The 16,905-nt window shown below is 46.0% G+C and overlaps 1 protein-coding gene across 11 annotated transcripts in view; it reads left to right on the top strand.

Moving 5' to 3' along the window:
- Positions 1-336: 336 nt before the first annotated feature.
- NKTR (natural killer cell triggering receptor) overlaps positions 337-16,905 on the top strand; it is a 74,788-nt gene continuing 58,219 nt past the window's right edge. For 4 of the 11 annotated variants that reach the window (XM_065582622.1, XM_065582621.1, XM_065582619.1 and 1 more), the window contains exons 1-2: positions 337-567; positions 4,807-4,901. In XM_065582622.1, coding sequence (XP_065438694.1) covers positions 4,844-4,901 — 58 coding nt within the window. In that variant the 5' untranslated portion in view covers positions 337-567; positions 4,807-4,843. Of the gene's footprint in view, positions 568-1,658; positions 2,391-4,806; positions 4,902-16,905 lie in introns of those variants that run through there. The other 7 variants (XM_065582626.1, XM_065582623.1, XM_065582620.1 and 4 more) reach the window with 5 other exon arrangements.

Raw genomic sequence — 16,905 nt, 5'->3', positions numbered from 1 at the left:
CAGTGGGGTTTGGTAACAGACTCTTACCCCCACATCCAAATTTCCCCGAAAGGGGGGGGGGGCAGCAGAGAAGCATCATAAGATCATAATCCCCCCCCCCCATTCCCCCCAAGGGCGGGGGTGGAAAGACGGGGTTGTGTTTGTACGTGAGGAGAAGGAGCCAGGCCGGGGGAAGATGTGGGGAACGAGAAGGGGCTGAGGGTGTGTAGCGGGGCAGGGGCGCTTGTGAAACCGGCCCCAGCCACCTCTCCTCACTGCTCTCGCCCCCGCCCCTCTCACTGCTCCTGACCGGAGCGGCAGCGACCGTTGGTCCGAGGCGCGCGCCCGCGCGCGCGAGGGGGGCGGGACCCAGGGGGCAAAGCGCGAGCTTTCCTCTTGGCCCTGGGCGCGTGCGCAGGCAAGGCGCGGTGGCGAGCGCCGCGCCCGTGAAGAGGGGAGGGGGCGGGGACGCGCGGGAGAGCAGAGGGGAGGGGAGTCAGCCCGTTATTGACGTTTGGGGCCGGTGGCTCCGGCTCCTCACACGGGGGGAGGAACCGGGGAAGGGAAACAAAGCGAAGGCGCGGCCAGGTAAGGACGCAGCTGCTGCTAATCTCCCCCAAGGGGGAGGGGAGGCCTGCTAGTCCCCACGGGGTCACCCCCTAATTGCTGGTGGGGCCTATTAGTTCCCACGGGGTCACCCCCTAATTGGTGGTGGGGCCTATTAGTTCCCCCGGGGTCGCCCTTCTAGTCACCACTGAGGGTGGGGTCCTCACCCCCCCCTTGTAAGCGGGGCGCAGCGGGAAAGTGCCTCCCCGCCCCCCCCTTACTATGGGGGGCGGTGTCTTCTCCAGCTCCTATTGGGGGGTGGGCTGCTAGGCAGGGGCTCATTTCCCCCCCCCCCGGTTCCCCTAAGGGGTGTGAGCAAGGGTCCTGGCTCCAGTGGGGGCAGCAGGAAGGGATCTGCTTCTGAACTCCCCCAGAGGGAGCAGCGGGGGAAGAGCTTAACCCCCCCCCCACACGCACCCCAACTTCCCCAAAGGGGGGGGTAGCAGGCCATGAGCATACCCCCCCCAGCTTCCCCCATCCCCAGTTCCCGGGGAAGGAGGCGCGGGCAGCAGCAGCCAGAGCCCTCGCTCGTCCTCCCCAATGTCTGCACCAGCGGGAGAGCAGGATCCCCAAACCTCCCAGTGATGTGGGGGCAGGAGTCGAGGGTCTTCGCCCCCCCCGCTCCCCTTCCCATTGACCAAGCGGTGTCCGCCCCCCGGTGGGTCAGGGCTCAAGGGCCGCCTCCCTCCCCCTACTCGCCAGGGAGAGGCGCTCGTTATCCAGTGCTGGGTCCCCTCTGGGTACAGCACGAGCCATTGCTGGGGGGGGGGGGGGGGCGAGCTGCTGGGACACCGGGGTTGCTTCCGTCCCTTCGGGGGGGGGGGGGGAAGCTGCCTCGGAGCCGTGTCCGGCCGGGTATTTGTGCGGGAGGCGGCGGGGCCCCGGCGGGGGCAGAGCGTGGGCGGAAGGGGCGCTGCTAAGGAGCCCGCGACCCCAGCCACCTCCCTCCGTTCCCCCGGCCCCTCTGACTGCCACATCATGGGCCGGGCGGCAAACACGAGACGGGCGTGTTCTCGCGGGATTACAGCGTGGAATCCGTTCTCGTCGCGGGGGCGCGCGTCTGCTTCACCGGCAGAGCGCGCGGGGGCGAGCGCAGTGCCTGTGGTGATGTTGAGGGGACGCGGCGGAGTGGGGCCAGTCGGCCCGCTGGTTCCCACGGGGTCATTCCCCTTTTCCCAGTGGGGAGGAGGGGAGGCCGATTAGTTCATACAGGGTCGCCTCCTAGTTCCCTGTGAGGGGGAGGAGAGGCCTATTAGTTCCCACAGGTTCCCCCTAATTCCCAGTGGGGGTCACCCCTCCATTCACCACACAGAGGGAGGGTGGGGTTCTCTCCCCCCTCCTTCCTCTAGGGAAGAGGTATTAGGAAAAGGCCTCCCCACTTCTCCCCCATGACATATTCCCATAGGAGGTAGTGTCTTCCCCTAGCTCCGTCTGTGTTCCTATAAGAGGAGGGGCAGTAAGGCAATCCCTCCCTCCTAAATTCCCCTGAAGGGTGCATGGAGAAGAGTCCTGACTCTCCTTCCAGCTCCCACAATGTAGGAGTAGCCAGAAATGATCTTAACCCCCTTGTGACGGGGTGTAGTCCCTAGGGATGAGGAATAGGCCAGAGAGACTTTTGTAGGTCTAGCCCCACCCCTTGGGCCTTGTCAATCGTGCATGAAAGTGGGGAAACTGCACTGGGGGCGGGGAGGAGCAAAATCACTCTAAAGCATCAGACCGCAGGAGTGGTTGCTGACGGTGCAGAGGGAAGGCTTAGGCAGGAGACCTTCTCCGTGACCCTGAGAAGAGTACAGCGGACTCCCAGGGTAAGACAAATAGGCTGAGCTTGCTACAGAGACCTAGCCAGAGCGAATTACCCAAACCCATAACTTAAGGGACTGGGTTGTTTGCAGCGCTGTAGCTCACCACCTCCCTTCTTCTGAGACCTCAGGCAGAGAGTATCCTCAAAAGTGTGGGGGGTTTGTGACTTCCATTTTGATCCCCCAGCTGGAGAGAGCATTAAGAAGGCTAACAAAGGGAATCCCCCCCAGCCTCTTGTAAATAATGGGGAAGTGGGGCTGGTGTTGTGACCACGCATGTAGATAACTGGGTATGGTCAGGTTCCCTGAGTAAGGAACCGTCAAGGACTCTGGGTGGTGGTAGGGGGGATGCAGCAAATTGTTCAAAATGGGGAGAGAGGGGTGGCAGCAGGGGAAGATATTAACTCCCAACATATTTAAATCCCCCAAAGGGGGCAGCAAGGAAGAAGCATAACCTCCCCAGAAACCCAGATCCCTTGCTTCCCCCCCCCCCACCCCCAATTCCTAAGGGAGGAGGAGGGGTCGGCAAGCAGAGCCCTTGCTCTTCCTCCACAGTGTCTTTACCAAAGTGGGAACAGGGTCCCCAAACTTGCCTCCTACTGCCACTGATGTGGGGGCAGGAGTCTAGGGTCTTTGTTTTCCCCCAGTTCCCAGTGATCTAAATGGTGTCTGCTCCCCACTTCTAATTCACTGGGGTGGGTCAGAGGGCAAGGGCCCTCTTGCCCCCATCTGCTAGGGAGAGGTGCTCTTTACTGTTCAGAACAGTAAACCTTTATCTGATGCTGTGTCTCATCTGGGTACAAAACTAGACATTGCTGTGGGGCAGAGGAGGGTGTTGCTGTGCCCGGGTTGGCAGTGAGACAGTGTGATTGTTTCTGTCCCTTCTTGTTGTGGGAGGGGTCCAGCCTGCTGGGGGAAGGGTGGTGCTTGTGCGGGGGGGTGCTTGCGCTGACCTTGAGTGATAGGTGGGACAGCACGGAGGAGGGGGTGTTTGTACATGAGCAGAATGAGCCCATGCCAGGGGGGAGTATGCAGGGCACTAGAGGGGGCAGAGTGTGTGTGAATGGGGGAGTGCTGATTTGAAACCTGTACCAGCAATTTCCATTTATTACCCCTGCCCTTTTACTGCCACATGAGGGTGGAAAACATGAGACGTGTGTTCTCACAGGATTACAGTTGGAATCTGCTCTCTCCTCTCCTGGTGTGGTCAAGGAGGATGGAGGGGAGGGCCCAGGCACGTCCCGCCTGGGTAGAGGTGCAGGGTGTGGTGGTGAGCACAGTGTCTGTGTTGAGGGGAGGTGGGGGTGGAGTAGTGGGGACACACAGGAGTGGGAGGTGGAAGGAGGAGAGGGGGATGTGTAGATAGGAGCTTGCTTTTCCTTCCTCTGCTCCCCCTCACTCCGGGAGGAGCTTGCTCTCCTCCCAGCAGCCCCTTCTTCCCCCCCTCCCCTGTGCACATCCCTGCGTTCCTGTAAGGGGGAGGCAGCAGGAAAGGACTTCCCCAACTCTTCAGTGACACATTCCCAAGGGGGGCAGTGTATTCCCCAAGCTCCACACACATTCCTATAAGGGGGGAAAGCAAGGCAGGGGGCTCACACCTCTCAGATTCCCCTGAAAGGTGTGTGTGGAAGGGACCTAACTCTCCATCCTAGCTCCTACAGAGTGGGGGCAGCAGGGAAGGATCTTAACTTCCTCATACACTCACCCCCAAATTGCCCAAAGGGGGGGGCAGCAGGGTAGGAGTTGAACTCTCCTGCCAAATTCACTAAAAAAGTGGGGGGATAGGGAAAGATCTTAACCCCCCACACACGCAAATTCCCCCTAAAGTAGGGGAAGCAGCAGGGAAGGACTTAGCATCCCCACATACCCAGATTCCTCGCTTCCCCACCCCAAATTCCTGAGGAAGGGGCAGTAAGCAGAGTTCTCACCCATCTTTTGCAATATTTGTACCAAAGTGGAGCAGGTTTCCCAACCTGCCCTCAACTCTGAATGATTTGGGGACAGGAGTTTACATTCTTTGCTCCTCCGAATTTCCAGTGATCAGAAAGGAGTCTGTTCTTCCATTCCAGTTCCCTGGGGTGTGTAAGGGCAAGGGCCCACTTCGCTCCCTACTTGTCAGTGAGAGATACTCATCATTATTAATAATAATAAACCTTTATTTCATTTTGTCTCATCTCGTTAAAGCACGAGTCATTATTGGCTGTTTTTGGAGGATGGGAGATTTGGGGTGCTGTTGTTTCCAGGATTGGAAATGATACAGTGTTGTTGTTTCCATCCCTTCTTGGGATGGGAGGGAACCCTGGCTCAGTTTGGGGACTGTAATACAAGGACTTGACTGGAATAGGATAGAGTCCCTCACTGGGGCGGGATCTTAAGAGGTGCTGCATGTCTCCTGGTTTATTCTGTTCTCTTCTGTGTCAAGGTGGCGAGAAGGAGAGGGGCTGGAGCTCCCTGCTGCCATGGGGGCGCAGGACCGGCCTCAGTGCTTCTTTGATATAGAAATAAATCGGGAACCAGGTAAGATTTGGGGCTTTGCGTGACAATTATTTATTTATTTGTGTTTGCTCAGTTTTCTGCTTTATTGGATATGCTCTTACCACTGATTTAGGCAATCAGCATGTTTCTTGTGGGTTTGATCAACTGTACATAAGATACTTAATATTTCTAGTAGTTTAATATTCTTTGCAATTTGATGTTGTGTTTGGAATGACTTTCACAGTATTGTGGAATTTTTCTCTAACCAGGTTTTTCCCTACAGGGTTTGGTAGGGTTAATAAATGCTCAGTACTTTGAAGGTGAAAATGGCTGTATGGTATAAGTGCTAACCAGTTAAGCATCATGTGTGCTTTGGTGTATCTTCAAGATTGTTTGTACAAACAAAACAAACTATAGAAAATGGATAAAACTGATGCGGGGATTGTGCAGGATGATGGAGCTTTATTTGTTACAGTTCTTAAAGACACTTATCACTTATATGTAAGTGCCATTAGTGGATGGTCTAAAACATCTCTTCCATACCTAGCTCATAGTTCCCTATGAGGAGCAGTATAGTCTGCCAGTTTTGGGAGGTCTGAGTTCTAGTCTCTGTTATGCTGTGTGAGTTGCTGCATAGTCTTCACCGTCTGTCTCAATTTCCTGATCTGTAAAGTGGTAGTATTTGTTACCTCACTGTTATGAGGATTACTGTTGTAAAGCTCTTTGAACTTTTAAAGTGCCATTGAACAGTAGAAACACAACATTTAAACGTTGTGTTTCTACTGTTCACTGCTGCAACACACACCCAAAAATAAACATTGTAAAGGGCGATGGCTCCTTTTACTTTCATTTTCTATCTCACCATTTCCCCGAAAGACTTTAAGTTTAGAAGTATCACTGAAATAAGTTTCTCTGTTTATACTTCCAAATTTCTGCCATATTCAGGTGTATATTGAAGCCATTTTGCTTGCTTTCACTCTTCTGTAAAATCTTCAGGAGCAAAGATTAACTGTTTTCAATTGCTTGTTACAGGAATAAGCTCACTGCAACATAATTCACAGCTGTATTGTTAGAAGTTCACACTACTGTACATTTTCTACACTCCATTTCTGAACAGAAATCAAAAACAGAGCTTCAGTTGTAATACAAAAGTCACAATTCTCCACAACTTTAAATCCACTCTTGTCATAGGATGGGAGCATTCAAAAAATCAAACTCAGAAATAGATTGTGGGGGGAAGGTTACAATTCTGCATCTTTGGTTTCCAGTCTAAATGCATTAGTTAAATGGATTTGCAATAGAAAGAAACACAATGCAATTTCCACCCAAAAACTTCCTTTATTGATTCTCAGTGCTCTTCCTTCTGCATTTCTCCAATCCTGGGATTTTATTTTAGACCTCATCCTATGTGTTTTGTTTTTGATCCCTTCCCCTAATCTTCCCTACCTTGTTCAGTCTTCTGCTTCCAACTCCACCTGTCTCTTGTTTGCTTTCTGGCCCCTACCTCAGCCATGTGTTTGCATCCACAAGAGGAGGTAGACTGCTAATTTGCCTTCAGTGGCTGACAAGCTAAGGGAGGCCTAAACTGCTGCCCCTCTCTTAGAGATTACCTTATATTGCTGGTGCAAATAGAGGAAGGTTGGATATTAATCCATTCTCTTTCAACTCAGATGTTGTTTGACATATTCTTTGTGTGGTATGATGTAACTTGTTCCATCTTTAAAGTTGAATGATCCTCACAACTGCACAACAATTTTAAAGCTCTGCTGTATTTATTGTGATTGGTTAATGTTTTCCTGTGCAAATGCCAACCATGCTGATTTACGAATTGTGCTAACATTAAGATCAGGAATGATGTATAATGTGATTATGCAGCACCATATATTGGTACATAATAATTCTTTTTGAATGTATCACTTAATTGTACTTCAGAATGTTAACCTTCTTTTAAAATGAAAGCTAAGTCATAGAACTTTAGGATTAGAAGGGACCGAAAAGGTCATCTAGTCTAACCCCCTGCCAAGATGCAGGATTTGTTGTCTCTACACCATTCAACCATACACTACACCCTTATAAAAATGAACAGACTAGTGCTTTCTAGCAGTGAAGATCCCAACATTGCAGTATTGGTTCTGTGAGACTGTTATGGGCTATTATTTGAGATTAGATAAATATTGCATTTATTTGTAATACCATGTCACCCTTAGAAATCCAGTACCTATTTATTCTGTACTCCTTTTGATGACATTCAAAATCTGAATTAAATATAAACTATACAGTGATGTCTGCCTGAATCTGCAGATGGCTTGAAACAATGGCTCTCAGAGATGTGTACTACCCTGCCTTGCTCCTATCAGTGAGGTATTAATTCAGAAATCTGATGACTGCTTAAATGTCAAAATTATCCAGTTAGCTGTGGATTATTTTAGAAAAATATCAGGCTAGTGTGCTTATTCATCATTATTGGATATAGCAGAGAGGTTGGAGCAGGGTGTAGTGGCACATCTAATTATTGTCAAATGTTGCTGTGATGGAGAGCAAGAAATCACCCCCTACCCACAAACATACATAGACATTTTAAAGTGATCTCTGCCTTTGCTGAAAACCAGGAGGATAAGGTAAGAAGCATCCTTTGCATAGTACCAGAAGTCTTGGTTGTCTTCTGGGTACTAAAACCTATAGTAACTTCCCATGCTTTCCTGGGTGCCCAAAGCCCCAACCTGTCCACACATCCAAAACCTTCAGCTTTCCCCTGATATATACTACAAGGCAGTTACTTATTGTCATGATATCTGCAGCAATTTAAGATATGGGAACAGTATAAAACAAATTGAGTTTAATATAAAAATAAAGGATAGTGTATTGATTGGTCTGGAAAGCAGTGTGGTGGGGAGAGAATTTGAGTGGAGTTCTCTGCCACACAGTTAGATCTCAGAGTGGTAGTCATGTTAGTCTGTATCAGCAAAAAGAATGAGGAGTACTTGTGGCACCTTGGAGACTAACAAATTTATTTGGGCATAAGCTTTCATGGGCTAAAGCCCACTTCATCAGATGCATGCAGTGGAAAATACAGTAGGAAGATCTATACAGAGAACATAAAAAAATGGGTGTTGTCATACCAACTCTAACGAGACTAATCAATTAAGGTGGGCTATTATCAGCAGGAGAAAAAAACTTTTGTAGTGATAATCAGGGTGGCCCATTTCAAACAGTTGACAAGAAGGTGGTGGGGGAAATTAGCATGGGGAAATAGTTTTTATTTTATGTAATGACCCATCCACTCCCAGTTCTTATTCAAGCCTAATTTAATGGTGTCCAGTTTGCAAATTAATTCCAGTTCTGCAGTTTCCAGTTGGAGTCTGTTTTTGAAAAAAAAATTGTTGAAGAATTGCGACTTTTAGGTCTGTAATTGAGTGACCAGGGAGGCTGAAGTGTTCTCCGACTGGTTTTTGAATGAGAGAATTCCTGACGTTTGATTTGTGCCCATTTATTCTTTTGCGTAGAGACTGTCTGGTTTGGCCAATGTACATGGCAGAGGGGCATTGCTGGCACATGATGGTATATATCACATTGGTAGATGTGCGGGTGAATGAGCCTCTGATGGTGTGGCTGATATGATTAGGTTCTATAATGGTGTTCCTTGAATAGATATGTGGACAGAGTTGGCAACGGGCTTTGTTGCAAGGATAGGTTCCTGGGTTAGTGTTTTGTGTGTGGTTGCTGGTGAGTATTTGTTTCAGGTTGGGGGGCTGTCTGTAAGCAAGGACTGGCCTGTCTTCCAAGATCTGTGAGACTGAGGGATCGTCCTTCAGGATAGGTTGTAAATCCTCGATGATGCGCTGGAGAGGTTTTAGTTGGGGACTGAAGGTGACGGCTAGTGGCGTTCTGTTGCTTTCTTTTTTTGGGCCTGTCCTGTAGTAGATGACTTATGGGTATTATTCTGGCTCTGTCAGTCTGTTTCTTCACTTCAGCAGGTGGGTATTGTAGTTTTAAGAATGCTTGATAGAGATCTTGTAGATGTTTGTCTCTGTCTGAGGGATTGGAGCAAATGCGGTTGTATTTTAGGATTGGCTGCAGAGAATGGATCATGTGATGTGGTCTGGATGAAAGCTGGAGGCATGTATTTAAGTATCGTGGTCAGTAGGTTTCCAGTATAGGGTGGTGTTTATGTGACCATCGCTTATTAGCACTGTAGGGTCCAGGAAGTGGATCTCTTGTGTAGACTGGTCCAGGCTGAGGTTGATGGTGGGATGGAAATTGTTGAAAGCATGGTGAAATTTCTCAAGGGGTTCTTTTCCATGGGTCCAGATGATGAAGATGTCATCAATGTAGCGCAAGTAGAGTAGGGGTGTTGGAGGACGAGAGCTAAAGAAGCCTTGTTCTAAGTCAGCCATAAAAATGTTGGCGTACTGTGGGGCCATGCGGGTATCCATAGCAGTGCCACTGACTTGAAGATATACATTTTCCACAAATGTGAAATAGATGTGGGTGAGGACAAAGTCACAAAGTTCAGCCACCAGGTTTGCAGTGACATTATCGGGGATACTGTTCCTGATAGCTTGTAGTCCATCTTTGTGTGGAATGTTGGTGTAAAGCGCTTCTACATCCATTTGGCCAGGATGGTGTTTTCTGGAAGATCACCAATGGATTGTAGTTTCCTCAGGAAGTCAGTGGTGTCTTGAAGATAGCTAGGAGTTCTGGTAGTGTAGGGCCTGAGGAGAGAGTCTACATAGCCAGACAATCTTGCTATCAGGGTGCTAATGCCTGAGATGATAGGGTGTCTAGGATTTCCAGGTTTATGGATCTTGGGTAGCAGATAGAATACCCCTGGTAGGGGTTCTAGGGGTGTGTCTGTGCAAATTTGTTCCTGTGCTTTTTCAGGGAGTTTCTTGAGCAAATGGTGTATTTTCTTTTGGTAACCCTCAGTGGGGTCAGAGGGTAATGGCCTGTAGAATGTGGTGTTAGAGAGCTGCCTAGTAGCCTCTCGTTCATATTCCGACCTATTCGTGATGACGACAGCACCTCCTTTGTCAGCCTTTTTGATTATGTTGTCAGAGTTGTTCCTGAGGCTGTGGATGGCGTTGTGTTCTGCACAGCTGAGGTTATGGGGCAAGTGATGCTGCTTTGTTTGTGTGTGTGTGTCATTACACACAGTAAAAACTATTTGCCTATGCTAATTTTCCCCCTACTGTTACCCACACCTTCTTGTCAACTTTTTGAAATGGGCCATCCTGATTATCACTACAAAGGTTTTTTTTTTCTCCTGCTGATAATAGCCCACCTTAATTGATTAGTCTCGTTAGAGTTGGTATGGCAACACCCATTTTTTCATGTTCTGTGTGTGTGTGATTGATATATATATACACTTCCTACTGTATTTTCCACTGCATGCATCTGATGAAGTGGGCTTTAGCCCATGAAAGCTCATGCCCAAATAAATTTGTTAGTCTCCAAGGTGCCACAAGTACTCCTCATTCTTTTTTACAATTAGATCTGTTATAGTACACAGTACATTGGGGAAAGGGTCTTGATCTCATAGATAGATAGATAGTATGTTTTTTTACAAATAGGTATGTCCTATTTTTATTATAGCTACAGGATCTTTAAACGCAGCTTTTTAATCCATGTATTTGTATTGTGCTGTGTGGTGAACTTTATTAGCATGCTTTGGAAATTTTGTGTTTTTCAGTACAACCTGAAACTTTAGTTACTCAAAGTAAGTTTTCTGTGGTATGTATTTCTTTATATTTATGGTTGGTGTGTTTTTTTTCAGCACTAATTGCAAAATAAATTGGAAATATAAGCAAGTGTGATAACTTTGCGTTTGACAGTAGCGCAGAGAGCTATTAGTAGTGTAGTGTATTTGTTCTTGGTGTGCTTTTTACCTTTTTTGCAAATATCATGGAAAAAACACTACATAAATATGTATTTTTAGGGACAGACTAGTTGCAGTACCTGTTTTCCCAAATAGTCTGGTTACCAGCACATGCATAGTTGAATAACTCCATTTAACATTGTGATGTTCTGGATTGTGTTTTAAACATGTCAAAGGTTTGTAAAGCTCTGGATAGGAGTGTATGTGTGCGTGTGTTTTGTTTTTCGTTTTATTCACTCACAAGTTTCAGTAACTTATATGGCAGGGCAGAGCAATGTTTCCTGATTTATTTTTCCCCTTGAGTGGTGAATTTAAAGCTGAATAACCCCAGACTTAATACTTATGACCACAATCCCTTCATCCTCCAGAAAACTTACTGTATTTGCTATTCTTATTTGCTCTCTCCCTTAAATTCTACTGAACTTTCCTTATTAATATTCTCTCTCCTCTCAATCTCTCTCCCATGTGTTTTCTCTTCATTCATTCCCTCAGTCATAGTATAGTATGAAAGAGATGGGGTGGTCTCCTTTGGGAGCCAACTTGATAAATCTTTGGGGCAAGCACGATATCTTTCACTGTTTTATATAGAGCTATGCTCACTGTTAGTGTTTAGTGAAAGACCATAGAGATTTGAAATGAAGCCTAAAGCAAATTGTGTTTAGGAACACAGCAAACTGAAGGCACCAAATTAATCAGAGGTTTAAGCAGAAACTAGTGCTTGGAGAAGATTGATTACTATTGTCTCCCACCTAATTTATTCAGTTATTCAGAAAAAGAGTAACTTTTGACAGTCCTAATCATCTTCAGGTAGTACTCAAATACATTTATATTTGTGGCAGCAAAAGACAGACACATTTATTGGGGACGGGGTTAGTGCTGTGGAAGGAAGAAGTTTTTGTGGGGCTTTAGGTTGCTTCAGAGAATGATGGGCAAGAAAGGGGAAAAGAATAATTATTCAACTGTTGCTTTGATAAGACTCTTTACCCTTAAATGCCTGACCAGAGGGGGACACAAGTTTTTTTAACTAATAATTTAAATAACAAAGCTATTCGTTTCTCTTAATAGAATAACTTATTGTGTAAAAAGAAATGTAGCCACCCTTTCACTTTTATTGCAATTTAAAATTTTTGTGTTGGTTAAACTTTTATTCCTATGAATTTCAAACTCTGAGGGATATATGATCATGCATCTGTTTTTTATTAAATAATTTAAATTTAGGTTCAAATTGTGTGTGGTCCTCAGGCTTCTGGCAGGTGCCATCATTACACACTCAATGCTGCAGAGGTTGTATGTTACTGTCTTGACATTAGGAGCCTATACTTTATTATGAGCCTCCTATTAATGGTAGTAGGAGTGTGCTGTAATTTTCCCAGTACTCTGTTTGGTCCAAGAAGGTTTTGAAAGGTGCTAACAGGGAGATTTGCAGCTCAGATTGAATGAGGGAGTTCACCAGAAAAAAAAAAAAGGAACTACATCCTCAACATTCTTTCTTATGTGTTTGTATTACTATAGCACCTAGGAACCCTAGTGATGGACACCGACCCCCAACGTGCTGTGGGTATCCTGTCAAAGTGAAAGCTCTGAAGGACCACTTAACTAAAGCTGGCTGAAATATTCATTGCAGATTTATTGTAAACAGTTCATATTTAGCTAACTTTTTTACTTGTTCAGATAGGTTTTATATGTTGTTCACAAACTGTTCATAGTAAATAATCTTTCAGTATCCACAAATTGCTATTCAAGGTCTGTGGTTAGTCACCAAAGTCATGTGGTATGTTTTCTCTTCTCTAATTGGATGATCTAATCTTTATAACAGGAAGAGACGTTAAATACATTTTTGGGGTGTCAATTCAGTCAGAAAGAAGGAGGGAGCACTTGAGAAAGTTGATAGGCCTAGGAAAATTGAGGACACCAGATGAAACAGGAGGTGGTCACGCACTAAAATGCCACTCTCCACATATTGAACGTGTTCTGTGGGCAGCATGCTACCATTTACGGTTTCTTCCAGCACAACTCCAGTCATGCCCAGAAAGACAGCACTTTGCAACATCTTTCTGCTGCTAAGAACTCTGTGATATCCTGAAATTCCTTCATGCTGTGAGGCTCACTCATTGTATTCATCTACCTGTGGGCATGTCTATACCATGAGTTAGTGCAGTAGCAGGGTCCACACAGACAGTTATTGCGTGGCACACTGAAGCTTCGTAAGTTTGCACTCCAGCTTGCGCCGCACACTAAAACATTGTATAGACATGCCCTAAAAGGAAAAGTGTCAGCTCTGTTGCTGAGCTGTACAATTAGGGAAATTGCAACACAGGAGTAGAACAGGCTGTGAAAGAAGCTGTACGTACTCATCTACATAGATCCCAGCAGCAAACGTGTTTCCTCTAGTTAGTGTAGATTGGACTTTAATAGTTAAAACCAGGCTTTTTTGGTCACAACGTTGGCTACACAATTAAATTGTATGTAGGCAATTGATGTTATGCTTTTTCAGTTGGATTGTGGGCTAAAAGCAACAATACATCTGTGAAGTAGTTTTGTTTAAAGAACGTCATAAACATTCTTATTTTCCTACTCCTGGGGGAATTCTGCGCCATTGCGCTCACAAATAATTAATGAGCTGCGCATACTTTTAATTTTTTGTGCAGAAAATAGCTTCTGCTGGAAAGTTATTGCAGTTCTGCCTTCTGCCCACCAGAGGGTATTGTGGCAATAGAACAGAGTAATAGCTTCTGGCCAGCAAGGGAAGAGAGAGAGCGCCTGCAGTGCCCCCTTCACAGTGCCTGTCAGGCTGGGTCAGGAGACTGGGACGGGGGCATGGGGGAGAAGACAGTATGGGAATGTTGGCGGGGGTCACAGACCAGGGCTCGTAAGGGCTAGTGGGGGAGGACAGACTGGGGCAGGAGCTGAATGCGAGTGGAGGCGCAGGGCCACATGAGGACAGAGGGGTGGCTGAGTGAGAGCACAGAGACACATGGGGATGGGGGAAGGGGTGTCTGAGTGGGGATGGAGAGACACGTAGACAGGGGCACATGTGCCTGACTGAATGGGAGAGGCTATGGGTCAGCCAGGGTCTGCATGGGGGAAGCTCCCTAACAATCCTTCCCTCTCTCTCCTCCTCCCTCCCACCCCCCCCCCAAAAACCCACAAAAAAACATAAACCTGTTCCATACTTTTCCCACCCATACCTAACAACCTTGCAAGTTCACACCCAGGCTCCTTCCCAGCAAATACTTGCCTCTCACTCAGCTCTTCCGTTACCCCTGACTCCCCCAAGCCTTTGCACTGCTTCTGAAGGGTGTGGGGAATACGGTTCTGTATTGTAGTTTAAATGAATTATTACTCAGAGTTCTGTTAAATTAATATGCCTAGTAAGAAATCTATTTGTCAAAAAGCATTTCCTGAATCTTTTTAGCCATCTGTATTGTTACAGACATACTTGCTAACAGATATTTTGAAATAAATTACCAAAAATAATTGAAACTGGTATGATTATATTGTGTTATTTTGACAAATAAAATATGCAGAATTTTAAAATATTGTGTACAGAATTTTTTGGTGTAAAATTCCCCCAGGAGTATTTTCCCAATGGCCCTGTGGGCAGGTAAATTTCTGTGCTTATTTTATAGATAGAGTCTGAAGCAAATAGTGCTGAAGGCCAGCATTTTCAAATGTAGGTGCCCAAATGTGGATTTAGATAACTAAAGTTATACAGTCAGGTTTGAAAATGTTGGCATAGTTGACTTACCAAGGGCCACAGGGATTCATAGTCATAGCAGGGTCTTTTAAGCCACTAAACCACTTTTCTCTATTTAGTGTAGTGGTTTTGCAATGTGAAAGACCATCTCAGTTTGTGGCTGAGGGTAGGATGTTTTGCAAAAAGCAGGCAGCATAGGTGTTGGACTGTGAGCTGGATTCTAGCTTGGATCTACTACTGACCTGCTCTGCGACCTTGAGCAAGTCACCTCATTTCTCTGTATTTCAGTTTGCCTTGACTTTCAGATTAGTACTTTTTTGTGGGGCTTTTTTCTCCCTGGTTAAGGACTAGTTTTAGTGAAAATCATTATTTTTCATAATGATAGTTAAAATTTTGTTTTATGTAGTGGGTTAGACAATTTCATGGTTCCTTAGAAACCAGTGACAGTCCACCAGAGAATGCTTATACCATTAGTCTCTGCTCTGAGCCATGCAGATGGAAAAGTTCTATTTGTTTCCAAGGCTATCTTGAAGTCTAAGCTGACACCAGGTCCTTCTTCCAGGTTTCAGAGCATATTGAAGTTAAGTTCCAAGAGGTAGCTTCAGACCAGGCCAAATCCTCCCCCTTCCTCTGGGATTGAAACACCATGAAAAGAGGAGAGAGATGGTACCATTGCTCCCTAGTGTTGTCCTTCACTTCTGAGAAGTCAATGGATAGCTTTCCAGCAGGAAATTGGCACTAAAGAGAGAGTGCTGAAGCAGGAAACTTCTGCTTTTAAGGGCCCCTGGTTCTGAGGGGAAAGTCTTTGTCCCTAGTTTCAAGGGTTAGGCCACCATCCTCTGTTTCACTCTCCTTCTTGGAGAGAGAGAGAGAGGATGCAAGTGCAGGACTCTATCCTCTCCTCCTCCTCTCAAACTACATCTTTAGTACACCCAGGAAGAAGCCCATTCCAATTACAACCCCATCTAGGGCAGTGCCACAGATTTACTTGGAAGTGATTAGAATTTAAGAGTTCCTGGAATTTGTCTTGCCACCATTCACGATGGAGTTGGAGGCTCACTGCAGACATGTTTGGTCCACTCTACCTCAATTTAGATCTTTGATTCCACCTTTGGCATAGAAAACGTCAATATAACCCCCTATATCTTAGTTTCAATCCCTGCTTTCTTGGTCTTCTGAGTTGGGATCATTTGTTCCATTCTTATCCTTATGAGGAGGCTGTTCTTTGAGTCACTTGGCTCTTTATGGCACTTGCAGTTATAAGGTCAGCAACCTAAGAATCAGTGCAGAAACAAATAATTGCTCTTGAGTATCTTCCTGATGCTGCATCAGCAATTGTAAGGTCAGCCTCCAAACCTGCCAAAGCACCTATGCATCTTGTTGAGGATGAGTTCAGAATCCATAGACAAAGAAATTGTCCTAAGGAAAAGCTCATAGACAATAATCTTAATGCCTCCTCTTCTCTAGAGGGTATTATGCTGGAGATGACATCAGTGTCAACCATGGCAGATTTAAATCCTTCTAAGATCTGCTCACAAGATTCATTGGATTTCAAACTTTCCACAGTTGAAGAAAAGGCTCATAAGTTTAAGATCTTGAAACTTCATCAACCAGCAGACTGACCCTGCCTTTCAATGCAGTCCTTATGGATCCTAACAAGGGTTTATGGATAACACCTGTCCATCCCACTAGTTTAGCAGAAGACAGACTTGTTATAGCAAGTCCTTCCGGCGGGGGAGGGAATCCAATCCAATTCTCAACACTCAGACTCCTTTTCTTCTGATGTCCCTGGCAAATGGAAAAAAAACAAAATAAAAACCACCACAGGCTACAGTGGTGTCAGGAAGAAGGATCTTCTACAGTGAAAGCCATATTGACCTACCATTTGTCTATTGTGTGGCAATCTGTCAAGCTGTGTTCTGGAAGAACTACAGGAAGAGGTAAAGGAGATAATGTCTGGAAGGTCAGAAAGCAGTGAGGCATTCTTCTAAGAGCAACTTACATTGCATCAGACACATAGCTGTTTATTCTGGAGCTATCATCATAAAATGAGCTGACAGACTGGTGCACATCAGTTAGTCATTGGACACACAGGCTGAAGTGGAGGAATCTGATCTCTTCAGAACTTGCACGGTGAGACTTGGGAGAAAGCAAGGGACCCTGGATCAACTTTGAAATGCGTGGACCTGTATAAAGAATCCTCTAAAAGAAGAGCACCCTTTATTTTCCACAGTTCATTTCAGCTTTCTCCAGCACTGGACTGTCAAAAGAATTCAGAAGGCAAAAATTGAAATTCAGTAGACAGACCCACAGGTTGTCGTCTTTTGTGACCTTAGAGCCACCTCCAAATAAAACCTTTGAAAATGCACTTGAAAGCCCTGAACCAACCACTGCATTTTTTCCCTTTGTGTTCTTTCTTCATCTGCCCCCTTTTGGGGACTCTTTGTCTTGATTTTGGTACTGCAGAACTCTAT

Source organism: Chrysemys picta, chromosome 2 (assembly GCF_011386835.1).
Source record: "Chrysemys picta bellii isolate R12L10 chromosome 2, ASM1138683v2, whole genome shotgun sequence".
Taxonomy (NCBI): domain Eukaryota; kingdom Metazoa; phylum Chordata; order Testudines; family Emydidae; genus Chrysemys; species Chrysemys picta.
This window is presented reverse-complemented; position numbering and strand designations above follow the sequence as displayed.